The 27,524-nt window shown below is 42.5% G+C and overlaps 2 protein-coding genes across 2 annotated transcripts; one reads left to right on the top strand and one right to left on the bottom strand.

Annotated features, from left to right (window-relative positions):
* The first annotated feature begins 3,074 nt into the window (after positions 1-3,074).
* Positions 3,075-5,495, top strand: LOC147461737 (pentatricopeptide repeat-containing protein At1g08070, chloroplastic-like). Its single transcript, XM_086509195.1, has one exon. The coding sequence runs from the start codon at positions 3,221-3,223 to the stop codon at positions 4,772-4,774; it is 1,554 nt and encodes a 517-aa protein (XP_086365321.1). The 5' UTR covers positions 3,075-3,220; the 3' UTR covers positions 4,775-5,495.
* A 1,521-nt stretch (positions 5,496-7,016) lies between these two features.
* On the bottom strand, positions 7,017-7,976 carry LOC147461736 (uncharacterized; the record flags this gene model as incomplete). The annotated part of the gene is made up of 1 exon (XM_086506134.1): positions 7,017-7,976. A coding segment is annotated over one exon (828 nt), but the record flags the coding sequence as incomplete, so codon positions are not given.
* Between the last annotated feature and the right edge of the window lie 19,548 nt (positions 7,977-27,524).

The following is a 27,524-nucleotide window of genomic DNA, read 5'->3' as shown; positions in this document are numbered from 1 at the left end:
ACATCTCAGGATCGACCCCACTTACTGTCCCATCAACAGACGACAATCCTGAGACAGTTTTTATAGTTGGCAAAGCAAAAGACCGGCAGTGCTAAACTACCCGGTAATCACAAAATCGCTTAATAACAACCCCCCATCCGAGCAATACATGGTGAAAACTCTAAAAGGGGTAATCAACATGATGAAAGAGATCCCAGATCTCGCTTGTCAGATGCTTGTAAAGATTGCCAAAATGCTCATCACATGCATTACAACTTTTAGCGACATTCAAGCAGCAGAGCATCCTTGGCAAGTTTTTGTCGAAGGTACGCGGGGCATTTGCTGGAATATGGAGACATAAATCACAAGCAGAAATGTTATCATGGGATTATATGCAAGAGTCATGTTTCTGCCCTCTCATTACATGCAGACCTTCGAAGAAGCTTTCATGACTGGCTTCTTCGAAGTGGACTCTTTCATATTCAATCCCATGACAAAAGATCTGCCAGCCCGCAACATCGCCTACCAAAGTACCATTAGTAATAATCCCTTTAGAGAGCTGGCAACCAAAGTCGAGATTGAAGCAAGAGCTCAGAAATTCAAAAATCTCACTGCAATGCTCGAAAGAAGACAGTAAAGTAAACTCACTCAGAGACAGCTTGCACGAGGACGTGCAATGAATAGGAAGGGGGGAATGTTTGGTGGATACAGGTGCATACAGGCGTATGCACACAAAACCCTATGGACACTCTATTTTTTTGGAAGAAAGCCATATAATTCAGCAAAAGATGAGTTGTAATCATGATGTGATTAGACAATACCCTCTTTATTTCTCTGAGTCTACACCCTTGTAAGAGGCCGGATGGCCATGGGAAAGCCCCCTAACTTTTAAAGTCAAAACCCTTAGTTTTGAGGGAATAAGGATCATTAGCTGGAAGAAGGAAAAAATGTGCACTGTGGAGGCTTCTTGTGACTACAACTTGTAATCTTCTTTTCTCCTGAGCTGGTAATCAAAACTCGATTCCGAATAGCACATTGCGTTCCTTGTCTCTTACTCTACAATCTAAGTGTAATCATTCCCAATCCTCTTGTGGTTCGCTATGTATTGTTTGTGAACTAAATGCATTGATTTGGGGCTTAAAATAGTTGTTTTTTGATGTTTTGACCATGGATAAGTGTTTCTATCCTTAAGGAAGACCTTTCCAAGTACTTTTGTTTCAGTTTTCAGCACATTTTTTGTGATAGATCGTGATTTATGTACCTTCCCAGATGGTGACAAAACTTGGTAGGATTGAGCCCATAAGTGTTGTGATACCTCTCCTTAAGTTTCGTGGCATTCCGGATTCGTTTGGATACCGAAAAGGCGTGATGACGTAAAGTGGTGAAATTGGACGCATACTGATTGTCTGACTAGGAAGTGGTTGATTTGCTTTTGTCATAGAACGAGTAGCCCCTGAATTCACTTTGGTGATATTGACACTCTCATTAAGTCTCCGTGCCCCATCCTGAGTCGCTTCCTTGCATATTGACATTATGTTAGTACAAAAGAGCTATGTTGCAGACGTCCGTCGCGCGGCGACCCGCTAACAGTTAGTTTCCTTGAGCATCATTTCAATTCTCTTCTCTCTCTTTATTACGGTAAGGCACATTGACCTCTTCTTCCCGCATATCATGGAGCAACACCTTCACTCATCTTTGGAGACCCCTACATGTAGCTGACCCCTCGTCTCATTTGTTGCACCTCCCAAGGTATTGTCTCCTCTTGCCTCCCTCAAACCTTCACTTTTGCTAACAATGACCTTGAGCTCTTTAACTGCATCTAGATTCGTAATTCAAGATTAGAATGGGATGGCCCTTATGCTTATTCCGTTTATGTGGGTGGATTTAACCCTTGAAAAGAATGAGGAAGCTACCTTCCAAAATTATGAAAATGGGAGCTCCTTGCGAGTAGATCTTTCTATTGTCAAACGCCATGTAGAGCATAGCAGATGGTGCTCTCTCTCTCTCTCTCTCTCTCTCTCTCTCTCTCTCTCTCTCTCTCTCTCTCTCTCTCTCTCTCTCTCTCTCGTATCTCTTTCTATTGTCAACCACCATGTAGAGCATAGCAGATGGTGCTCTCTCTCTCTCTCTCTCTCTCTCTCTCTCTCTCTCTCTCTCTCTCTCTCTCTCTCTCTCAAATGAAGCCCTACTTGAGGATTTGTCTTCATTACCTCCATTTTGGGTTCATAGCCCTGCCGGCTTGCCGTAGTGACAATGGTTGGAGGCTTTTTCTTCCTTCTACCAACTTGCGGCTCTAGCCAAAATAAGTAAAAGCTTAGTCCAAATTTTTAGCTCAATTTGTACGCTTCCTTTTTTAGAGGGTTTTGCCCCGCCAATGAATTCATGCCTTATGGCATTCCTGTCCTTAGTGCATTTCTTAAAACCCTGATAGGAAGTCAAGATAACGACACTATTAATCACACAGGTGCATCCTCTCCAAGCTCTCGTGCTCTACTCCTACTGCCTACTGGCTCCTTGTTGATTTTATTCAATCATTCAAGAGATTCCTCGGAATTTCCTACTCCCTACCTTAGAACTCAACCTTGGAAGGCAGTTCTCTCAGCCTCTAAAAGGGAATGGAGGGTTGAACTTGCACATATTTAGCAACATGTGCTCCATGACATAGCCCGTGACCAACCCACCATTCACGGGGTCTTGTCATGGAAAGAACCCATACAATATAAAAGAACTCCCTTAGAACGCTCCTGTATGCTCACCTCTCGCCTAGGAGGAGTAGGGGTAATGGGTGGATAGGGACGCAAGAATCTCACTAATTTTGGAAGTTGTGTGTGAATGTAGAAGCTTGCCAATAACCCCACTAATCACAATAGATGTGGTGGCTTTTTCCCTGAATTTCATCATGGGTGCGACCACATGCTCTTTCAAAAAACCCTCATAACCTTGCTCGACACCTCCTGCATTGCGTACCTCCCTTGTGCGCGTTCCTTGCCTTTGCTCGCCACCTGGCGTCCTTTCCTCGTTTGTCTTCGCGTCACGTGAGGCCTGATCGCATCTACAAAGATTCCATTTGTTTTTAGAATTTCCCCCCCCCTACTCACGGAAGCGGGGATCGATCCATTTTCCGACCTGTCCTTAATTTCCAAGTTCTCCTTCGCGAACCGAACCCTGCATGTCTAAATGGCGCTTGCACAGGAAGTTCCGCAGGTGGGAATGGCACAGGTTGCATGCTTGATGTTGCTGAATGCACCGAAGGTTGGTAAACCCACCACTATGCCATGCCCATACAGCCCGCATGCAGAACCCTACATGTGGGTATGCCTTAGATGGCGCCTCCACAGAAAATTCCAGGCTCGATGGCACGGATGCAGGAAACGTAACGTGTGGGCTTGGTCTAGATTCCCTCTTTGACAAACCTCAACGTGTTGTTACAGTTAGCTCTTTGCTTAAACGCATCGGTAATGCAAAGTGTCACCTCGTGGGACATCAAGTTCATCATCATGTTGTTGAATGTGGGCATGGATGGGAATCCCTTCTTAGAAACTGCCTGATGCACATGTATGGCAAATGCGGACTCGTTCAGGAGGCTCAAGCTATGTTTGACCGGCTACCCAATCATGATACCTTCTCATGGAACATCTTAATCAATGTGTATGGATGCAACGTGGGCATAGAGCATGCAAAGAGAGTGTTCAATATGATGCCAAGCCCCAATGTGGTGTCTTGGAATGTGGTGCTTGCTCTATTGACAATGAATGAGCAGCACAAGCAGGCTTTTGATGCTTTTGCCAGAATGCAGATTGAGGGTGTATTGCCAAATGAAGTTACTTTGATCTCTGTAACAGATGCTTGCTCCGCCTTTGCATCGCTTAAAAAGGGGAAGCGGCTCCATGCCATAGTCAGAAGTGCTGGTTATGAGTGCTTTACAATTGTTGGCACTGCGCTCATTAATATGTATGCGACGTGTGGGCATCTATACACAGCAAGAAATATTTTTAGCACTTTGCCTAACCAAGACGTGGTGTCATGGACGGCATTAATTGGAGGGCTTGTGGAAAATGGCTGCAATGAAGAGGCGTTGGAGTGCCTCCAAAACATGCAGTCTGAAGGTGTGTCTCCAAATGACATTACTTTTATACATGCCATGGAGGCTTGCGGCAACATGCCTCTATTGGAAGTAGGGCTGGAGATTCACCACACAATTCTAATCATGTGCTTTGATCAGAAGATTAAAGTCAGGAATGCCCTAATTGACATGTATAGCAAGTGTGGAAACTTGGGGCTTGCTTTGAGTGTGTTCAAGAGTACGCATCAACGAAGCGACGTTACTTGGAACGCCATGATTGCAGCATTTGGGCAGCATGGATGTGGCAAGGAAGCATTGGCTTTGTTTTGGACAATGCAGGCACATAGCATAAAACCAGACGTTATCACCTTTATTTCTGTGATGAATGCATGCAGCCACGTGGGATTGGTTGAAGAAGGGTGGTGTCTGTTCCTTCACATGTATGACAGTGGATATGCGCATGAGATCGACCATTATGTGTGCATTATCGACTTGCTTGGACGTGCTGGCCGCTTGGATGAAGCAGAGGAAGTGGTACTGAAGTGTCCTTCTGGCAGTGGATTGGTAGCATGGCTCTGTCTGCTTGCTGCGTGCAAACTTCATGGTAATGCAGAAAAGGGTTCTTATGCTGCAGGCCAGTGCTTCAAGCTTGATCAGACTCATTCTGCTGCTTACATAGTGCTTTCAAATATATATGTGGATTTAGTTTTTTCAGACCTGCAAGACCTTTAAAAAGCCTTTGCAGAGTGAGTTCTTAGGTGGTAGAGGAAAGAGCTCACAGATGTACATGCGAAATGTACCTCACACGATAATGACTTCTGCTATCAACCTCCTCATTGCATGCATCAAAACACCTTGAAGGTGTTTTGTTATGTCATCTATAGGAGCAGGACCATGGAGCACAGACGGCCATGTATAGGGACAAACCTTAAGTCAAATCTGGTATAATACAAGTTAAGTACCTAGCCAAGGTTGACAACATCGAGAATTGTACGCGCACCTCTTGGGTGAATGCTTATGTAGTGACACACATATCTCTTAAGGAGCTCCATATTGTTCTGGTATCAAGCTCAATGTGGTGGTCCAAGGGATTCCCATGGGGACATATGTCTAGGATGTTCATTAGTTTGGGAGTAACTGATGGGTGTTGTGAATGGGAGCTTGTCAAAAACCATCAAATAACACCTAATCTATCGAGTACCATGCTTTAGTTGGTACTTTCTACCTATTTGTGCATTTGGGATCCAGGTTCTAGGGAATTCCAAACCACAATTACTTGGAACCATTCTTGTTCAGAATCATGCACTGGGCGTCTATTGGCAGCAGCGATGTGTATTAAGTTACACCAGGTCTTTTGGCTTTCTAAAACAAGCCTTAAGAGGAGAAGAGAATGAGGCGGACATTCAAAATTTTATTATTTGTGAACAATTTAGTTTGTCAATAAGTCCTTTCATTTCACAGTCTAACATAGGTACATGACTTGATTCTTGATGGTTTTTAAGGTAATGGTTCCCAAATGGGGCCAAGAGGGCGCCTTCTACCATCAGACATGGTATGGATCTAGTAGGTTAGACTTAATGACTCCTTACATGCAAGAAAGTGTGTAGATTCCAGAATTTGGGATTCTAAATCCAAACTTATTGGCTAACACTCTGGACTTCTATCAAGTTGTTTGCTTTTAAATTCCTATTGCTTCCTTCTAGCCATCAGCTATGTCTATTTTTGCACTAGTACAGCCAAGCATGGAACACAAGATTGATTGGTATGGATGTGAAATGTCAGCACTGTTATGAAGCAGTGTGACCATTGCGGCAGCTTATAATTGCTTATATCAATTACATGTTACGGATGGTTGTTAGTTTGTTGAGTCTTTTGTGCAAGATACAGTTGTCTCTCAACCGTTACTCCATCTGATGGTGTTAGGCCAGGCTCTATGAGAGGTTAACTACATGTTCTGATGTTCAACATGCTTCGATGAGCATGATTGATGAGTATGTAGCTGTTTCCTTACAGAAAATTTTTATCTGATCGCATGTTTGAGGTATGCTTGTAGCCAAGGACTCTTCTTCCTACATTACCTGGCCAATGTTTCCTTACAAACTAGCTCCGAGTGTCTGATGGTATTGTTGGATTCAAGATAGTCCACATAGAGGCTTAGACATCTATTGAGGTGTTAGTCTGGCACACCATAAACTTGGGCATGCTCGACCAATTTCTGGCCAAGTGTGGATGGCCGAGTCTATATAAAGTGGACTCCTATGGTTGGGTGGTGAACTGCTGTCAATGCTCATATGTTAGAGAGCTCATGCCAGAGAGCTCAACTCGAGAAGTCTTATGAGAAGCTATGCTGCCTCAAGTTTGGAGATTTTTTCCATAGATTCCAGCACCATCTATATCTGAGCATGTTTTGAATGGACCACCCCATGGTAATTCTTTGACAAGCCAGTTGGGTCAAATTTTTCCTATCTAAAGAGCAGACAAACGAGACCTTCTGTGAGAGGAGGAAAGGTGCTAATGGCTTGCTTCACCACACTAAGGATCTCTTTTTCAATGTAGAGGGTGGTTGAACAATTCTACAAATTGCAAGCGCATTCAAGTGTTAACGACGAGGTTAGCAGGGTATGTCGGGCAGCCTCCCATAATGACCATATAGGGGTGGCTCTTACGACCATTGAGACATTATCCATTAAATGCTTGACAATAAGAATAAGAGTATTGAAAACTACTGCCCCTTTATGCCACACTTATGCATTTTCTTTTACATCTAAACAGCAAGGTACCAGGATGCTGTGACGAAAGGAAACCATGTAAGTGGAGAAATACACCTCAAAAAGTTTTCTAAGAACATACTTATTCTTAGAAGAAAATAAACACGCACTATTTCCCTGTATGTAGTTGCAATCACGCACCTTACCAATACAGAACAATTTGAGAGCAAAAAGTGTCATGGAAAGCTATAAACATGCCACTTACATGATAAGAGAACCACTGTCTGTACCTTGACAGATTATAATTCAAATATTTTCTGTATTTACAATGGTTTGCCACATTTGGCAAGAGATAAATTAATAAAAATTCCCGTAACCGCTTGCAATTCTGTGTTCAGTCAGATTGGCTTGAAATTGCGGTATGCCACTACGGCATAAAATGGGTCTTTCTGGGTGGCTTTGAACAAGTTTAGAAGCCAATCAAGAGGCGAAGATGGCTTTGTTGGAGAAGTTGAATGCAGATTGCCTCGAACTACATCCGGCTCAGTAAAGCCATCTATGCATTGAAAATATTGAACCACCAGTTGAATGCGGCTCACCACAGTGCCCTCCCTCCAAGCCGCAATGGCCTTCTCGTAAAACATGCGATTGCTAAAGCTTACAATGCACACACCGCCTGGCCACAACATCCGGTAAATCTCTGCAAACACTTGTTCTGGCTTTTGAAGATACTGAACACTCACAGTGCATATGATTGCATCGAAGCTGCCGTCTGCTGCCTCAAAGATCGGGTCCTGGTTGAGGTCCTTGACAAAGAAAGAGTCGAGGCGCTTGTTGCGAGCAAGCTCTGCAGCATTGAGGCCATGGCCAATGACGCGAGTGTAGGTGATTTCAGGGGGAAGGTGGCTGACCCAAGAGCTCATGAGATCAAGGATTTCTGAATTGGGAGGGATACGATCTCTGTAGAGTTGGGTGAAGGTCTGCAAGAAGGCGTCGTAGACATGGGTGACGAAGCGGGGGAAGGAATAGAAGCTTCTGTCAGAGGAGGGGTCGAGCTTGGTGCGGCCCTCATTGCTGAGAACAAGCCTTCTGATAGCTCCGCTTCTTTGCTGTTCCTCTTCACGGCCAGCTTGGCGAGCCAATACGGTTGTGCGTGCTGCTACTGCTCGCCCGCCGTAGACTTCCGCCTTGGAGGGGACTATGTTCGGTACTAGCCATGGATTCCTTGATCATAGGCATCATCCCTCTTTGGCAGCGGGCTAGCCACGCTTTCCTTGGCTGCACCAGTCAAAACATTCCTTGACACGTGTGAAGAAGAAGGAGAATTTTGACATCGTAGGAAGAGACCTCAAAGATCTATCCGACGAGCGTTGAACTCAAGACCTGATATTCAATAGGGAAATGGCATAACCAATCTACCACAAATGGGTATAGAAAGGTCCACACACACACACACACACACACACACACAAACGCGTGCGCGCACGAACGAGAAGAAGAGAATTTTCATGTCTTCCAATAAGTAGCGCTTGCACAAGGGCAGGGTCTCCCCTTGTGCTCAATATCGAGCCTTCACCCAAACTTCGAAGAGCTACCGAGCTGGTGGCCGAATCCACCATGTGCTAAGTAGGGCTATTTGTGGAAAGGACCATGCCTCAATAAAAGTTGCCATAGTTGTTACATTTCCCGTGCCACTTTGAAGCACGAAGAGTGGCAACGTAGTTTTTGTTGCCACATAAGAGTGTCACCAAATGTTTATGGTAATGGGATTTTTTCTCATGATGATGATTCTACAGTAATTCTTTTTTATGATGATGATTCTGCACTTTCTGATGATGATGATTCTAGAGTAATTTTTTTTTATGAGGATCATTTTGCAGTTAGGTGCTACTTTTTGTAATGATGGGGAAAACTTATGTAAAGGGTCTTGAAATGGTCTTTGGTTGAAGTGAGTTGTGATTCCCCACATTGTAATTACTTTTTTTTGGTCCAGAAAAAAGAATCTTACAGTAGTTGAAAAACCCGCCTAATGGGCTACAAATTGCCCCTACTAGCGACCGGCTACATCAAAGGGTGGGGAGACTCTCCCTATGAGAAGTCAAATGATGGTCGAATCAAGATATAGGAGGAGGAAACAACCACACTTGTGGGTGGTAGTGCCATCTAGGTGCCCCATGAGCTATGGTGAAGAAAGGACCTGGTTGCCAAAGTCGCAGGAAGGCCTCACGGCACTCCTGCATGTATTCGGGGTTGCTATGAAGCCTCTCAAAATGGCCCTTAATCCTATAACTTAGCTCTATCCATATGTCTCATACAGTCTCAACAAGTGGCACATGTCCAACCAAGATGCGGAAGCATCGGGCTCTCCAAATGAACCAAAGTGTCAGACTATAGATGAGCTCCCAATAACTCTCTTTATCTCTTCTCGACTCCTTAGATACAAGCTTTGGGGTGGGTTGAAGTCTAGGCCAGCCCTCCCAAATCACTATCATCCTGCTGACTAAAGTCATCTCGAAGCGAAGTGCTAGGCTCGTAAGGTTGGACCAAGTTGCAGCATCCCATGTGTACTGGCGAAAGTTCAGCCATCAATCAAAGTATTTGAAGTCAGAACTGATGTGCCATGGGGCAATCCCATAGAGAATGGCCTTGTGTCTGAAGTTGTATGGTCACGTTGCCGATCACTATCCACAACTCAATCTACAAAATTCCAGAATAAGCTTTTAGTTTGAGAATTCAATTGCTAGTTGAGAGAATCATACACAAGACACGAACAGGTTTTGTCAAGGAGTGCAGTATCCTTGACGACATTTTCACCTTCTAAGAAGCGAATGCTCTCGCTCATCTTCAAGGAGAGGATCTAGTCGTGCTTCTCCTTCTCGATTTTGAGAAGGCCTATGACAGAGTGGATTGAGGTTTCCTGAAAGGAAATTTTAGCACACTTTCTTGTTTCCATGGGTTTTGACTACAGAAGAACTTTTAAGAAAACAAACTCAGCTTCTTCAAAGGTAATAGGGCTTCACCTTTTGTTGGCATGTATCTAGGCACTATCTTGTGCACTACATATTCTTTCTCTTGCTTCTTTTAGTATGCCATTCATGTCTTCAAGGAAGTCCTTGGTAGATTGAATCTTCTCCTTTTCTAGTACTATAGACAGGGGATCTAGGATTAAAACCATACACCAACATGAATGTTGTGAGGCCTGTAGTCGAATGTTTGGAGCCTGTAATCCTTGGTAGATTGAACCTTCTCCTTTTCTAGCCCTATAGCCATAGGGGATCTAGGCTTAAAACCATATACCAACATGAATGTTGTGAAGCCTGTTGTCAGATTTTTGGAGGTGTTGTAAGCAAACTCCAAATGTGATAACTATGTCTCTGTCTTGTTCAAATAAGAGCAAAACATGTCTTCGAAAATTTGGATGACTCTTTCTATCTAATCCCCAAATTTTGATGATCAATTGTACTCATGTTCAAAGTAGTGTCTAGCTTTTTAAAGACTTCCCTCCAAAAGTGACTATCAAATTTTTATATCTCTATGCGACACTATATCTAAAGGCAAGCCATATAGCTTATAGAGATGCTCAAAAAATAACCTAGCTAGTTCAAGTGTTTCTCATCCTATCAAAGTCGACGATGAGGAAGTGTAGAGAAATGGGGAGAATACACGAGAGAGAGAGAGAGAGAGAGAGAGAGAGAGAGAGAGAGAGAGAGAGAGAGAGAGAGAGAGAGGGGATTGGCGAACCAATCAACTAGGCAATTAATTAGTACAAATACCTAAATCCAAAATAAATATTGGGATCACATTGGGCTATTCACTTAAGATGCTATAACTTTAACATCCTCTCTACATCTCATAGTGGACATATGTAGGAAGACCAAGTCGATGAAGAAGCTACCATGGACACCCCAACTAATACTGATCACTCTATTAGATACACCTCAGTTATGCTACCACCAACTTTTACTTGAGATGCATGCCATCTTGAGAACCATTTTCCTCATAGAAAATCGAGCGTTAGACCACACTACGTCCAAGAATACCCAGTCGTGAACTGGGAACACATCACGTCCAAACTTTCCAAGATAATGAACTTTGAATAGATCATCTCCATAATCCAGCCAACAAAAATGGATTGGTACACACATCCATAGTTTCTTTAATACGTTGCGTTGGTTCCTTGCTAGATGCATGTGCATTGTACTCCGACCCACGCGTTCAAACACCAATAACTTGAATGCCAACACATGGGTCCAAATCATTTGTAGGGAGCACTGTGTGCCCTCTCTGTCTCTCACAAGCCTCTCCTTGGTTGAAGCTACTTGTAGCAATTGCCACATGACTAGAAATCTATCATCATGGCCCCTATGGCCACCACCACATGTTCCATGCTGATCTCCTTTGTCAAATCTTTGTCCTTGCTATCTTTGACAAACTTGCCTTTGCCTTTATCACCTTGTAAGTTCATTCTTTTGCAATTGGCTTCACATCCTTGAGCCAAACAAAGCATCTTCTTGCATTTATAATAACGACTCTTGGACCTCGTGGGTACCGAGGTATCTAATTGAGCACTTGCCTTACCATCCTTGTTAAGCTTGCCTTTGCCTCTATTCTTTAGTGAACTTGTGCATTTTCTTTTGGATTCCCATTCTTACGCCAAACAAATTGATGGCTTCCTTGAGAACTTTTGTTGTGCATAGGCTACTAAGTTGGTGCAAGTAGATCCACTTTCTATAACCATGAGTTGGTATTGATTCGTTTTTGCCGATGTCATAGCTTTGCAAGAATAATTTCAAGAAAGATTTGCACCAATGGTCCTAGGGGGAAAAAAGATTCTATTGGGGACACTCTTGTATGATGTATCAAAATGCATTGTTCAACAACTTCCCAAAGCTGCCTACTGTGTGCGTTTTGAAATGCTTCACATCAAGCTGCCCTCAACGTTTTCGCACGTTATTATGCACACCATTCAGTGGCTCACCTTAAATGAAAATTGAACCTCCCTTCCCTGTAGCATTTCAAGATGCTTGCGCCAAACTAACAAAATCCCTAACCTGCCCCAACATTTCAAAACACTATCATGCGATGAGCTCTCTAGCCATGTAAGTCCTTCCACACCTTCAGCGGTTTCAACACATGCCTAGCAACCTCACTGGGCATCTTGAAAAACTACTAGATAGCATGTCCTCTACAAAGATCATATCAAAACACTACTGCAAACGGGCACCTTGCTTGAAAGTTCCAAAATGCTAAGCAACGAGAATCCTCTTGCAAGACGCTCCTCTACTGCACAAAGCTCTGATACCATGTCAAATTTGGCAAGGTGGGAAGCATAGAGAAATGGGGAGAATACACGAGAATCAGAGAGAGAGAGAGAGAGAGAGAGAGAGAGAGAGAGAGAGAGAGAGTATTGAAACAACCGATTGGGCAATGAATTATAAATGGGGGCAAGGTGTTGCTTATATACTAGCCTTGGGGCCCTTGACTTCCCCGCTTAGTAAATTTCCCTACCCAAGACTTCGACAAACAAGTAAAATAAATACGTAAAGCCAAAATAACTATAGGGATCACATTGGGCTATTCACTTGAGATGCTATAAATTTAACACATCCTTTCTGGTTGGTATGAATTTTTCTCCATTTTAGTTGACCTGTCCACCACTATCCAAACCAAATCATTTTCTCAATTTGTTTTAGGCAATCCTGTGATGGAAATCCATGGAAATGCTTTTGCATTTTCCTAGAGGAACATCCAAAGAATGGAGCAACCCTCTAACTTTGAGGCATTCATATTTGTTGGCTTGACAATTTTTTCATTGCAACACAAAGTTTTGGAAGTCCTAGAATAAACGATGACAATAAAATTGCCTCCTAACTAGATTGTAGGTCCTTGGTATCCTGAGATGACTTGCACTCGGCCTACCAAAATTTGGAGCTTAAGGTTACCATAGCAAGGACACAAACTCTATCCTTATAGAGAAGGTTACCATCAACCAAGGAGTAGTTGGTATATCTCTCTCCCCAAATGAAGTTTATCACCTCCCTTTGAAGCATCCCTGATGAGGCTTCTCATGATAGTGTGAAAAGCTTACATAATGCCCAACCTTGAGCTTTTTCATGGTGATAGTTGTGTTTAAGTCTAAGTAGGTGTAGTGGGGGAATTTTTTGGTTAATGTGAAAACCTTACATGGTGATAGTTGTGTTTAAGTCTAAATAGGTGTAGTGGGGGATCTTTTTGTTTCATTTAAGATCTATTGATTTTCTATTATTATGTGAGCCCATGATGATGCTTTCTGTGATAACAAGGAGAGCCTCAATGTCCATGAGTTAGCAAATGCTTACATGTTAAACCTTTTTTACAAAGCCTTTCAATTCACATGATGTTAGTGCAACTCAATGAGAGGCAAGCGTGGCTAGCTTAATCAAAGCTATAGGGTGATGGAGATGGAGCAAGTGTAATTGGGTAAATGGGCTTTGTATGCACAAGGAGGTGGCAGAAGTGAGGAAGCGGTGATGTGCTTAGGGGTGTGAGCAATGAGGGCTTCGGGGGAAGCCCTACTAAGTACATTGTGAGGCTTTCCATGGTAGCACGGAAATCTTGGCATATGGGGTTTGAGAGGAAATCTTTGGGCCACACAGAGCTTCTTGGGGCTTAAGCAATGCTATGGAGTTATGGAGTTTGAGGGGGTGAGATTGAGGGAAAGGGCTATGTATGCACAAGGAGGTGGCCAAAGTGAGGAAGGGGTGATGTGCTCAAGGAAAGCGTTCCATGTGGGCTATTTGAAAATTGTGAATTATCCATAATAAAGTTTGGGGTTGAACGCATAGTCTGAATTTTGATAATATATTCTACTTTGTATCATTTATTGATGAGTTAATCAAGGCATGCATGGGTGGATCTATTTAAGGCATAGTCCAAGTAATTATGTGCTTCAAGGAATTTCTATCTATGGTTTAAAATGCACATGATTGTATTGTGGGCAACCTTTCTTTTGATCCCTTGTTGGGGGGTTTTGTGTGTGGGGGGGGGGGGGGGGGGGGGGGGGGCGGCGGCGGGGGGTTATGTTACCGCAAGCTACAGAATATCAATTTGATCAATTAATTACGTTTTGTGTGATCAAAATGCAATTTCTAGGCTTGCCAATATTTTCTTTCTAGGCCAGAGAATAAAAATCGGCTTAGAACAAGACATGGAACCAATAATGATGGAAAAACCATCGCTATAGATGATTAATGAGCACGAGCCACTAGGATTTTATTTAGGGGTCTTGACATTCTTTTGGAGAAAAAAAGACCCTAAGCATGACCTCAAGATGACACTTTTACTTCCTGAGAAGCATCAACATGGGGGTATAGGTGAAAAGGTGCTAGAGCATCAACAAACATATTTTTCAAGATGGAAAGTATTCTTGCAAAAAACAATCAATTCTTTAAGATCAAAACTGCTTTAAAATGGCCCCTAAATCATGATTTAGGCATCATCAAAGTAGCACATGAAGTGCTCAAAAGTAGTGCATGCTACGACTACTTTTAGTCTCTCTCCCACACAAAGAGGTAGCATAATTTGCAACTTGGGCTAAGTGTGTGTGTGTGTGTGTGTGTGTGTGTGTGTGTGTGTGTGTGTGTGTGTGTGTGTGTGTGTGTGTGTGTGGGTGGAGAGCTTAGAGTGCTCCTTCAGCTCTAATCTTTCTCATTCCTTGTACGGTTACCTGATCACATAATCATATTCCTTTTGAGAGTATTGCTAGGACTACATGGTTTTTAAGGTGAATTTTGGCAGTGGATCGTGCAAATGTGATAGATTGTGGATAATCAAAGGAATCACTCATGATGAAAGAGTGTGTTGAATGGACTAGATAATTTAAAATCTATAAAGAGCCTCTTATGTAGGCATCATGGGTGAGATCTTAGCCATGAGCTACATCATGTGCACTTGGACACTTCTTGTGTACATAGAAATATAGATGGCTACCTATATGGCTAGAGTGTGTTCACATAATGGACCAATCTAGTCTAGATTGAATCCTCCCCCCACCCCCTTTTGCCCCGAGAATGACTTGTTCGACCCATCAATGTGTATTGAGGAGGTAGTGTCAAAAGGGAAGATATTCTGACACTTTGGAGCCCCTTTGGGAGTGGACATAAGCCGCAAGCAAAGATTCTTGGGGGTCATGGAGAAGTTAATGAGCAAGATGCAAAGGTGGGAGTATGTGCTTCTCCCCTTTTCGAGTAGAGTGAAAGTGATCAATTTGTTTATGATCCTTTATATAGCCTTTTATGGTCCATTGCTCAAGCTAGCCAAATGTAGCTGGAAAGAAAACCACTCAAAAGATTTTTATGGAAGGAAAACACTAAAGGCTCGATGCCCTAGCAATGGGCAAGATGGGAGGCAGTTACAAGACCTATAGTGCAAGGCGCTAGGAATACTTAACCCCAGTACTCATGCAGAGGCCAAGTGCACCAAGTTTGTTGTTGCACTCACAAAACAAGACCAAGCATGGGCTATTATGACAAAGGCCTCAATCCCTATCCGCTCAATGCAACACTCAATTGTATATTAGATAGCAAAAGCCAATTGTCACATTGGCAAGCAAATCTTGACAGTTCACCAAGCAAATGAGCTCCAAACATCACCAAACTCATAGGTTGGGTAGATAGAGTCCAAATACAAGTGCCTAGGTCTCAAATCCACATTTTAGCCACTTGTTTAAAAAATGCTTATTATCTACAAGGCTTATTTGACCTAACTTGTTTCAGCTTAGAATGCACTCAATAGCTTATCAATGTTTCCCTAATACCTCTTGTATACTTAAAATGCAATTTTGATGCTTAAATTTTTAGTTATGAACCGATTTGGAAGAGGGTTAGCAACAACAAACTCATGGAATGATTGCAAGAAACTTAAAATGTTGCGTAGAGCTTTCACTTGTAAATGTGTAGAAGGAGATGACACTTCAGAGGAACATTCCACGAAGGAGATATGAGCATTGATAGCAAGAGGGAGAGTGTCTAGCACTCACAGATAGAACGTATGATTGATTATCCAAAAAAGTTTTTAGAAAGTTGTCTTTCATATCTTAGCCAAGGTTTTAAAAATGTCAAACTGGATCAAATCTGGGGTAGAAAGGGACTGGAGATCACATATAAGTAATGTCTAATTACAAGCTGGAAGCTCATAGCTCAACTACCAACTTTACAATTTTATTAAAATAATTAAAAGTTGGATGTGACAGGTTTTATATTAAAAATGAATGAAGTTATAAATTTTGGGCTCAATATGAAGCATATTTTTTAGCCCGGTGCTAACATTCCCCCCTCATAAACTGAGTCATCCACAACATAGCTACTATATAGTGATGTAGTGAGGATGTAGTGCTTGGGCTTTCATGCTTTATGCTGCTTTTCTGAAGCACTTCAAATGCTTCATAATGCTTGATTCTCAGCTTCTTGTCTCCCTTAATGAGGAACTAGAGATCGGTTGGGCTTTTGAGCTCCATGACAGAGTGAGGCAGAGTATCTGAAAAATCTAGCACAGAGGTTTTCCATTACAAGGCTGGAGCTTGAGTGAAGAACCCTGTATAGAATGATTCTTTAAAGGTTTGCATATAATAGGAAGGCAAAAACATCACACGTGCATAGATGCCATAGAGGATTTCATCAGGAGGTTGATCTATCAAGTTGTAGCACTGTCTTTGATTGCCCTAGAGAAAGGATATCCATGGGGTGTTTGCTTGCTCAACTCGATGAAAAGTTTGAATGCAGATCAAAACCACCTTTGCTATCTTGATAAACATGATACACGCTAGATCTTGTATTATTTCGAATAGTTCAATAGTGTCTCTACCATGTATCTTCAATAGGTTTACCAGTTGGTGGAGAGAGACTTGGTGGGTAGTTAAGCCATATGGGGTGTTTCTTGAGAACTAGCTGATGGCTTTCCCAACTGGCTCAAATCTGGGGTAGAAAGGGACTACAGATCACATATAAGTAATCTCTAATTACAAGCTGGAAGCTCATAGCTCGACTACCAACTTCACAATTTTATTAAAATAATTAAAAGTTGGATGTGACAGGTTTTATGTTAAAAAAATGAATGAAGTTATAAATTTTGGGCTCAATATGAAGCATATTTTTTAGCATGGTGCTAACATCCCCCCCCTCCTAAACTGGTTCATCCACAACACAGCTACTATACAGTGATGTAGTGCTTGGGCTTTCATGATTTATGCTGCTTTTGAAGCACTTCAAATGCTTCATAATGCTTGATTCTCAGCTTCTTGTCTCCCATAATGAGGAACCAGAGATCGGTTGGGCTTTTGAGCTCCATGACAGAGTGAGGCATAGTATCTGAAAAATCTAGCACAGAGGTTTTCCATTACAAGGCTGGAGCTTTTGGTTCTAAAAGTGAAGAACCCTATATAGAATGATTCTTTAAAGGTTTGCAAATAATAGGAAGGCAAAAACATCACACGTGCATAGATGCCATAGAGGATTTCATCACGAGGCTTATCTAACAAGTTGTAGCACTGTCCTTGCTTGCCCTCAAGAAAGGATATCCATGGGGCATTTGCCTAGTCAACTCGATGAAAAGTTTGAATGCAGATCAGAACCATCTTTGCTATCTTGATAAACATGATACACGCCAGATCTTGTATTATTTTGAATAATTCAATAGTGTCTCTACCATGTATCTTCAATAGGTTTACCAGTTGGTGGAGAGAGACTTGGTGGGCAGTTAAGCCATGTGGGGTGTTTCTTGAGAACTAGATGATGGCTTTCCCAACTTCTAACTCTTGGCATGGGGTAGAGTGTTAGATCTTTTTTTATTTCTAGAGGGTCTTGTGTATAAAAAATTATATACCGTGGATGTCTCCTTAACCAGATCTTCCTCCAAGTGGGATGTGCTATTTGTTGTTTGGTCTTTGAGTTGTCTCTATTTGATCTTAAGCACCTCATACTTAATCAGAGAATATGACAAAATATTGTTGGTGCCAAGTGTCTACGGTTTGGTGGGAGGTAACCTACGCAACATTCGCACAGTGTAGGACATGCTCCTCTATTGGCGGATACGCCGCGACGGACGTCAGCACAGCGAGAACTCACCTAACAAGATTTGTCAGCTAAGGACGAAGCTCGACCCGCAGGCGCGTGGAAGCAAGCATAGGGTGTCAATCTACACTCGACCAACTCTCGACTACTTCCTACAGAGGTCTCTACCCAATGTCTAAGCTACAGCCTTCAGGAGTGCATAAGAGGAGATTTCCTACAATGCTTTCAAGAGCCAAATACCCATCAAACGTTCTCGAAATGCCACAGAACTTGAAGGAAACCCTATTAACACCAGTAGGTCGCTCTCCCTAAGGTCCATGAACCAAAATCCCAACCCTAAACACCTGGTGCAAAATCATGTAGGATGTCTGGTCGAAATTTGCAGGTCGTCGTCTTCGAAAACTAAAGTGTCTAATGTGTAGCTCTACTCATTGTGAATGCGTGGATATGCTGAAATGCGAAAACAGACAACGTGTGCTCACCAAATCACCAGATGTAGCTCATGGGTCAAGTTTGCAAATCCAGATCGTACACCCGCAATGTAGGTGTTGGCGGGTAGCTCTCATCGGGGGCAACACACTGCACTTCTCTGCACTCAATTCCAACCACCGGTGCGCACGTAGCGTCAAGATAAAATTCTCACTCTCTCTCGTACACAGAGTTACGCTCACTCACACAGACATAACTCTTTAAAAATGACAAAGGTTTTTCTTATTAAGGTCAAAAGTGGTATAAATACCTTACAATCTCAAACCCTAATGTTCCAATTTAACCATCTACTCAATCTAAATGTCAAAAATGGGATACAATCTGGAAGCTTCTGCAAGCCCCACTATTTACAAAGGTAAAATGACTATTTTTCTCAATTAAAGAATAATTACAAAAAATAATATCTTGCCAAGCAATCATTCTCCGTTGGGTGTGTCCAACTGCTAACACTCCCCCCCTCCTAGTTCATGTCGTCCCCGACATGGCAGTATAGCTGCTTCTTTAGTGTAGGCTTTCACGCATCTTTAAAAGGGACTCATATCGCGCATGCTGAGCCGGTAATGTCGGGCCGAATATCTATGTGTTGACGGTGAAGAAGCCAGTGTAGAAGGCTTCTTCAAAGGCCTAGAGGTGATACAAAGGCAAAAACATGATTCTCTGATAAAGTGCATGTATCACCTCATGGGAAGACTGGGTAGATAAATCGTATGCACATTTGTATGTGTCTTGGAAGAAAAAGATAATGTCTATTGCCTGTCCAGGTTTAAAGGTTTTGAAAACCGCTAGAATGGTTTTACAGATTTTTCTCAGCATGATGCAAGATAGGTCATGCGAGCCAGTGAACAATTTAATGGCGCCCGTTAGGGTTTTCACCATGTATTCTCACTCATTCTCTCGCCTGCCTTCAAGCCTGGCAGCTTCGGGTAATTGAGCCATGTGGGTTGACTTCTTTGCAACAGCTCTTGGGCTTTCCATGTCCGCATCCTTGGTAGAGGGCAAAAATTGAGGTTGTCTCTGATTATTTTAGGCGCCTCTACCAGATATATTAAATATTGCGGATATTTGGTGAGCCATGCCTTTCTCCACTTGGGCTGAGAATTCACTATCAGCTTAACTCCTTCTGGTTTGGAGATATCTGCATTGTATAATGGCATTATTGGATCCTCTTTTATCCGTTTGTTGATTGTAGCAGCTTCATACTTTAGAAGAGGATATGGGAGAGAAGGTTGTAGCCATTCACGCCGAATGATATTGGCATCTATCTTCTGAAAGGTCATAGATTTCAACACCTGCTGCTCCCACTCCATTACTTCTTTGGCCGTGTCTTTTATCGCCACTTCTATTGCTCTTTGTAGCTGTTCTTCTTCTTCTTGTGTCAGATCCTAGGGTTCTTGTGATGGTCCCACAAGGATGTCCTCTTGCATAGTGGTGTCCACTGGATCTGACACATTTTCTATGTCAATGCCTTCCATTGATGTTGGCCCCGTGCTCAAATGTTTCTCTTCAGTTTGTTGTTGGCCTTTCAGTTCATCTATCTTCTTCTGAAATGTCTTCTTTGCCTCTTCCGCTTGATCTCACATGTTCACTAGGAGGTCGTTCAGATCTGCATTTATTTTTTCCACCTCCTCGGGCTTCCTCTTGATGTCTTCGTTTTCTGTTTGCCATCTCTTAAATTCCTCGTCCATCTTCTTTTCATGGCTTCTAGCTCAGTTTTCATGGCCTTGTTCTCTTCTTCCAGGCGGTTTTGCATTACAAGAGATCCCTCGGCCAACATCAGTCTTTGCCTTTTCTCTAGTGTCAAGTCCTTTTGGAGTTCCTTCATTTGTTCTTCATACAAATCAGTTTCCGAAGTTGTGCCAATCGAGCTAGCAGCTCTGACTGTGGCCGGAGATGCCCTTAGCCTTTGGATTAGCCTTTGGATGGTCTGATCTTTCAGCTTGATCACTTCATCCTGGTTTGCCTCATGTTCTGTCTCGGCCTTTCCTTGGCATTCCTCAAGGTTTCCACCTCTTTGGACTCATCAGGAAGTTGTAGAGTCAGATTGTCCCTCTCTTTCCATGCATCTGTCAGTGACTTGCTGATTTTCTTGTATTCTTCCTCTGCTCTTTGAAGTTTGTGTTCTGCTGTCTGATCCTGTCGTTCCATCTCCTAGCATCTTTGTAATGCCGCGTCCAGACTGGCTTGCAGCTTTGTTTGTTTCTCTATATTCTCTTGGCCTTGTTTTTGCAGTGAGTCCACTTCAGCTTTGATATTAACTTCATTTGTTTTGAGATTATCAATCTCACTCTCAGTGGCCATTGATCTTTCTCTGAGCCCGGTTAGCTTTTGCATTACTACACCCCAATCATTGGTTGGTGGCTGTAGGTCCACTGTATCTGTGGCCATCTCTTTCAACTCTACTAACCGAAGGCTCTGCATATGTTCCTTGGGTCTTGTGCTTGCCAACTCAAAGGCTATAGTAGCTGCCTCTTCTCGAGAGTACCCAGCAGCTAGTAGATCAAGAAATATTCTAAAGTTTCTTTCTTCTGGATTTGGCTACTCATCTTTTGGCTCAGCTTCTGCCTTCTGCTCTTCCTCTTTGTTCTTCTCTTGCTTGGACTCTTTTTGTTCATCAGGTCTGTTCAGCTCCTCTTTTTGTTGGGTTTGTGGAGGGCTAAGAGGAGGTGGTGATGGTGGTGGGTTGGATTCCCGGCTTGACGGTGGAGTTGGTTGCTTCTTCTTGAAATCTCGATCCACCTTGGTTTTTCTCTCTCTTTCTTGGCCTTCCTGCTCTTCTAGCAGTTGTCGTCTCACTTCGTCACTTCTTCTGTAAATGGGATATTCGGGATATTCTCCGCCGTAGCATCTAAGATCTCAAAGGTTTTGATATAATCTTTGAACCGATCCCGGTGAACCCTTCGAGATGATCCCGACATAGCTTCAAGGGATGGCTTCCACAACTCGCTCAGATCTCCTTTTAGTGCTCTCTCGGCTCTGAAACTTTCCATCAATCTTTCTAGCCGCGCCGCTTTCAGTGACTTGGTTTCCTTGATTGGCACTTGTAGATTTTCTTTCTTTCCCTTCTTTGACTCTGGCGGCTCTTCTAGCACGGTCTCTAACCAGCACTTCATCCTTGTGGCTACCCCAGGTGCCTTGGGAGGTTCTTCTTCTTTGTCTTCTTTCATCTTTAGCCAATCATTTTGTGAGGGAGGTAGAGGCCAGTTTCCTTTGGCATGCAATGCTCCATAGACAACTTTTGTTATGAGCTCACCAGGTACAATATAGGTGGGATTTTTGGTCCCCATCTTCACAAGATTGTCGTGGATATAAGCATCATAATTTATCTCTTTTGGTTTGCTCTTCTGCATTTCCCAGGTGAAAGTGGTGGCAATGGCTCCAGGTGGCATCCTGTATTTTTGTGGCCGCTTTGTACACATGTGGAAGTATTGATTGTATAGTTGGCTCATGATAGCCACCTTCGGATTTGCAATATCTTCAAATGTGTAGTTATTCTTCTTTTCTGAGTAGACCTTGACTTCATCTCGCCTCTTTGTCACACTATCTCCTTTGTTCGAGATGTCAAGTGCAGCTTCCACCACCTTTTCTGTGATGACAATCATTGTATCAGGCTTGCCTTGCAGATCTGTGACCCGGGCCACTCCATCTTCTTTGATTTTGGTTACAAATTCCCACACTCTTCTAATATCAATCCTTGCTGGCAAGGCGTCAAAGTAGTTGTGGAGATCCAGCTTCTCCAAGTAATCCCCCATCTTGCTCCTGACAAATTTATTGAGCTCTCGAGGTATCATGGGTAGCTCCACTGCATTTCCCTCAGGATCTTTGAATACTCCTTGGTAGATTCTCAGATCATTGGTCTGTAGCAGATCATCTTGAATCCATGTGCTTGTGGGCTCCAGGGTTCCCTCTGGGATCACAAAAGGCTCCACTTCTTCTAAGTAGTCCTTTATAGTCATCCTCTTCTTCTTTGCAGGTGATTTTGCGGCTACCATGGATCCTGTTGCACTCAATAGTCCAAAGTTAGCGTTTTTTACATATTAGCTGATAAATTGAGTTCTGACTACCCAAATTACTTGAAAATTGAAAATAAAACTCAAAAGGAACTAGGGAAACTCTGCATTTGCTCATAGTAGCTTTCTGGCTAAAAAATTATCATGTAGACATCCTACGTATAGGATGTCTACCTACTCTGTTTTTTGTGAAACTTGGCAGGCTTGTGCCCCTTGACCTGTGCAACATGGCTATGTAATTGAAATTGGGTTTGGGCATCAAAAAGTGCAATTTTGGACAGATTTAGGCTTTTGGCTCACAAACTGGGTAGGATGTCCTCAACAGGTAGCAAATGATATTCAATTGGGTTGAAATTTGATACACAGGCTTCTTATACCATGTTAATGGCTCCCATGAAGTCAGTTCTTGCACAGAAGGTTAAAATGACACTGGAGACATCCTACGCGTAGGATGTCTATTTTATCAGAATGACTTGAAGTTGGTTCTAGGGGTAGCCCTTAGCATGTGGAACATGGCCCTGCTCTTAGATTTTGATTTGGATAAGAATTGGTGTTGTTAAGGACATGTGTAGTGTTTTTAGGCTCAAAAAGTGCATCTTGGAGGTTTTGGGGGCCAAATGGGATGGGAATGGCTTGAGATTTGATATATGAGCTTATGAAGGTGTTATAAAGAGATCTGGAACTCAAAAATACCAGCTGGAGGTCAGATAGGTCATTTAGACATCCTACGCGTAGGATGTCTATTTCATCAATTTTCACATCTGACCCCACAATTAGCTTGGCAGTGTTCTCATGAGTATATTGTGCAAGTTTCATGTGATTTGGACTAGTTTTGGTAGGTCTATGACCCATTATTGCCTCTATGCTCTGACTTTCCGTTTTCTGATGCATATGAGGTTAACTTTTGTCCAAATGTGATGAAACTTGGTGGCTAGCATGTACAGGCTATTCAGAAGCTGCGTGTGAGATGAGATGTTGTGTTTGGTTCCCAAATATGACCTTGAGACATCCTACGCGTAGGATGTCCGCGTAGGATGTCTCCTGATAAAATTTATATGAGAAGTGCTACCGGTGCCTGCCCTGAGCCCCCCTGAGTCCCTTATAAGCCCTATTTCAACAAAAAAGTCAAATAGATAGATAGAAACTCCCTGTGTGGCTTTCAGAGCCTCTGAGCCGTTTTCTGAGTCTTGGAGTGCTTTTCGGCGATGAAATTTCTTGATGTTAGTTTCCGTAGCTTCACGGTTCCTTGGGGATCCTTGCCATATGGTTTTTGTTGACTTTGGCTTCACCGGAGCTCCATTTGGCAATTTGTCGCTCTGGAAGCGCCCGTGGTTGTGTTTACATGTCGTCGATGACTTGTGGTGGTCTACCACCATAGGACTTGGTTGTTGATGGTCTAGGAAAGCCACTCGTGAAGTTTGGTGGCAAACGGACATGCGGTTTGGCCGTGAGAGCTAGTTGACGCTTTGTGTGTCTGATGCCGTTTCTGAAGCTTAATGCCGCTTCGGGTCGCCTTATGGCCATGTGGGCTATATAGACTTGTAGAGCATGTCGAAATGCTCCTACCCATGAGTTTTGGTAGCATTTGGACGCCTTTCCACTGATTTACCATTTGGTGGCCTCTTGCAGGGCTCTAGAAGTTAGGTTTTTTTCCAATGGTTTTCCGCCACCTTTGTGCATTCAAAAGTGGTCTCCTATGCTAGGGTAAACCGCCGATGAAGCCTTATTGCTTTTGGGTTAGCCGTTAGGTGGTCACCTCTACTTGTAGGTCTCTACTACCCGTTTCCCGTGTGAACCCTACGCTAGTTTTCGCGACAAAACATCAAACATACGCGAAAAGCTCAAGGTGGTGAGCCTACCTCTCATATCTGGAGCCTGTCGGGTGGTCATGCGCGTCGTAGAAGCCGTTGGAAGTCCGGTTCGCTCTAGGTGGCAAGAGCTCTCTCTCAAGAAGGCAATAGTAGAAATGAGCTTTAAATGAAGTGAAAAAATCTTATAATGGTGGTCCCCGAACCACTTTCCATGAAATTTGACATGTGCTCCCAACTTCTTGGGAGATGCGGTTTAAGTTCAAAAAATTCTTGATTTGGACTCCATTTGCCCAGTTTCCGAGAAATTTGACGTTTCGGTCAAAATCTGGACAAAACACACTTTCCGCTCCATTCACATAATTGCACCCCCATTGTACCATAGGTTGTTCTATAGTCATTGATTATCCCCATATTTTTTGTTTTTCATTACGACCATATTTCACCTGCTTTTTGTATATTTGAAGTTTTTCTGCCGATAATTAGTAAAATTAAAAAGAAAATAGCAAATTAAACCCAGAAAATCCCCAAAAATCATAATAACTCAAAAACATCACCGCAAAACACTACATACACTCGCATGCAATTTTATGGCCAGATTTCTCCGTTTTACCAATATTTTGTCCAAAAAATGGCTATTTTTTAACCTGTATACACACACCTAGGGGTTTGATTTGACGTTTGGCCCCATATACTTGTAGGTTCATGCTGTATAAGGACATATGTACTTACGTTAGTCCAGAAAATTTCGCAATCAAATGACAACCCTCTAAAATAGTCGAAAAACAGGCCCTTTTTTGCTCTTTTTTTACCATTGGGTCCGCATTTGAGAATGCCTCCCCCCCTCCTAGCCGGAGTCCTCCCGGACGACAAGGTAACGCCTCGGTGTATGTTCAGTGCATGGAGTAAGAAAGTTGTGCTAATGCAATGTCACCTTTATCCTTCCGCACCTATACTTGTTTTTCGCGTGTTGCTAACCTTGATCTTTTCACTGTGGTCTATGTTATTGGATGTTTGTAATGAACATGGTTGGCAGTTCCCTGTTTGTTCGCCATGGGTATCGTGTTGTTCTTTAGTGACACCCATCCTTTTGGTTCTTTATCCAGTGATTGTGGTGCTGCCATCTGGTTCTTCCGGGGTTGCTAAGCAAATGCTACCACCTGTTGTTCTTGTGCATGCTGAATTTTGATTGCATCCGAATTCCAATCTATCTGCACATTATACTCTTTTTGCCAAGGTTGTCCCAACAACATAGGGTGTAGTGTGCTTTCATCCTCAACCACGTAAAACTTGTGGGTATATATATTGATGTATTTGTACATGCAATATAGTCCAGCCCAATGTTTTTAGTGAATGTGATGCACTACTTTCCAGCACTTGTGGAGTAGGATGTAGTTGATCTTTGGGCTTGAGCAGTTTGTATAATTTGTAAGAGATCAGATTTGCTTGAGCTCCAGAATCAAGCAATGCTATCGATTCAACCTGATTGCTACCCACCTTGACTGTAGTTATTGGCTCCACTGTGTCTTCACCAAAATTCGATAGTCGAATATATTCGCGACGGTGATCCACATTGTTGTTGTTGTGGTTGAAGCCTTCTTTTTGTAATGCGTTCTTTTGCTTCTGCTTGGGCCTCTTCTCGTACCCTCTGTTTCTCCTTCATCCGTTGTTTTTCTTGATGTATTTGTTGAAGCATATCATGTGTTAGTGGTAAATGATATTTTTTTATTTGACACCCACTAATCCAATTTGGCATTTCTTCTCCTGCTAATGTAGCAAGTTTGACAGCTCCACTTTGTGATAAGTCACTAATCACAAAGGGTCCCATCCCTCGCTTTTTAAGTTTCTTGGCATGTTGCTTCAAGGTATAAACAAGTACATAATCACCTGTTTTGAGCTCTTTTGCGCGCACATGCTTGTTAAAAAACTCTTTTTGTCTTCTCTTTTTAGCATAGATCGAAGCTACAGATCAAAGCTACATCTCTCAATCGAAGTTCATCTAGCTTTTCAAGATCATCTATTCTTGAAGAGAGCTCATGCCCTGTCCATTCTAAACGGTTCGCTACTCGTAGAGTCAGAACTAAAAATTCTATGGGTAATATAGCGTTTAGACAAAACACCATGTTGTACGGTGTTGTTCCTATTGATGTTTTGTAAGCTAAATTGTATGCCCATAGTGTTGAGTGTAACTGTTGATCCCAGTATGTCCTTGACTCTGATACAATTTTAGTTATAACAGTGCATAGTGTTTTCTTTGTGGCCTCAGCTTGTCCATTTGCCTGTGGATGATATGGAGCAGATTTTCTATGTATGACTATGAATTCCTCTAGCAGATATTCAATGACTTCATTAAGAAAATGTGTTCCTCGATCACTGACAATTTCTATTGGTAATCCCTATCGTACAAAGATATTCTCATACAAAAATTGTGCAGTGATTCTTACATCTGCTTTTTGTGTTGCCTTGGCTTCCGCCCATTTTGTGAGATAGTCCGTAGTCACAATGATATATTGGGTATGGGTGCAATATGCAGGGGGTGAAATAGGCCCCACAAAATCAATGCCCCATTTTGCAAATGCCCTTGCTCCCATCATTGGCCGTAGTGGCATCTCATCTCTCTTTATCGGCACCTTGGTGCGCTGACATGCGTCACAACGCTTTACAAACTCCTCAACATCCATATGCAATGTAGGCCACCATATTCCTGCGGTTAAGACAATTTTTGCCGTTTTATCGCCTGAAAAATGGCCTCCACTTATGCCTCCATGTGCGTGTTCTAGAATCGACAGGTATTCACTTTCACTTGCACAAATTCTAAGTTGATTGTCCTTTCCTCGCTTATATAGTTGATTTCCAATTAAATTAAAGTCGCGAGCCTCCAACTCTATAGCCCTTTTCCGCGCTTTTGTTATGTTTTCAAGAAATGTCCTTGTTGTTAAGAAATCAATGATATATTGACTCCATGCAGGTGCAATGTTTACCTGAAACAATGTCACGTGATCCACCGGTCGTTTGGAATTACATATAGTACAATTGTTAATATAAGCATGTGTGTCAGCATACATAGTTGGCCAATAAACCCCTAATTGTTTCAGTTTTTGGTGTGTTTTCATTGTTGAACAATGAAATGCACAATCTTGGACATGTGCTTCTTCAAGATAACACTCGAATTCCTCGGGATTTATACATAATCGTAGAATTTGGTCCGAGCTTAGATGATATAGTCGTCCTACAATCAACTGAAAGTTTTTTGTTTGTCGAATTGTTTGTTGTTTGGATATGTCTTCCTTGTGATCAAATCTACCTCCAAAGAAAAGAATGCTAACAATTTCTTGAGACCGTTTGGGTATCATTTCAATATTGAAAAGATAAGCATCAGGTATGTCATTGTCCACGCCTGAAGAGCTTCCCCGTTTGCAGCCTTG

This window comes from Adiantum capillus-veneris, chromosome 3, assembly GCF_014529385.1.
Source record: "Adiantum capillus-veneris isolate H3 chromosome 3, ASM1452938v2, whole genome shotgun sequence".
Lineage (NCBI taxonomy): Eukaryota > Viridiplantae > Streptophyta > Polypodiopsida > Polypodiales > Pteridaceae > Adiantum > Adiantum capillus-veneris.
Note: the sequence above shows the minus strand (reverse complement) of the source record. Positions and strands in the feature narration are given on the sequence as shown.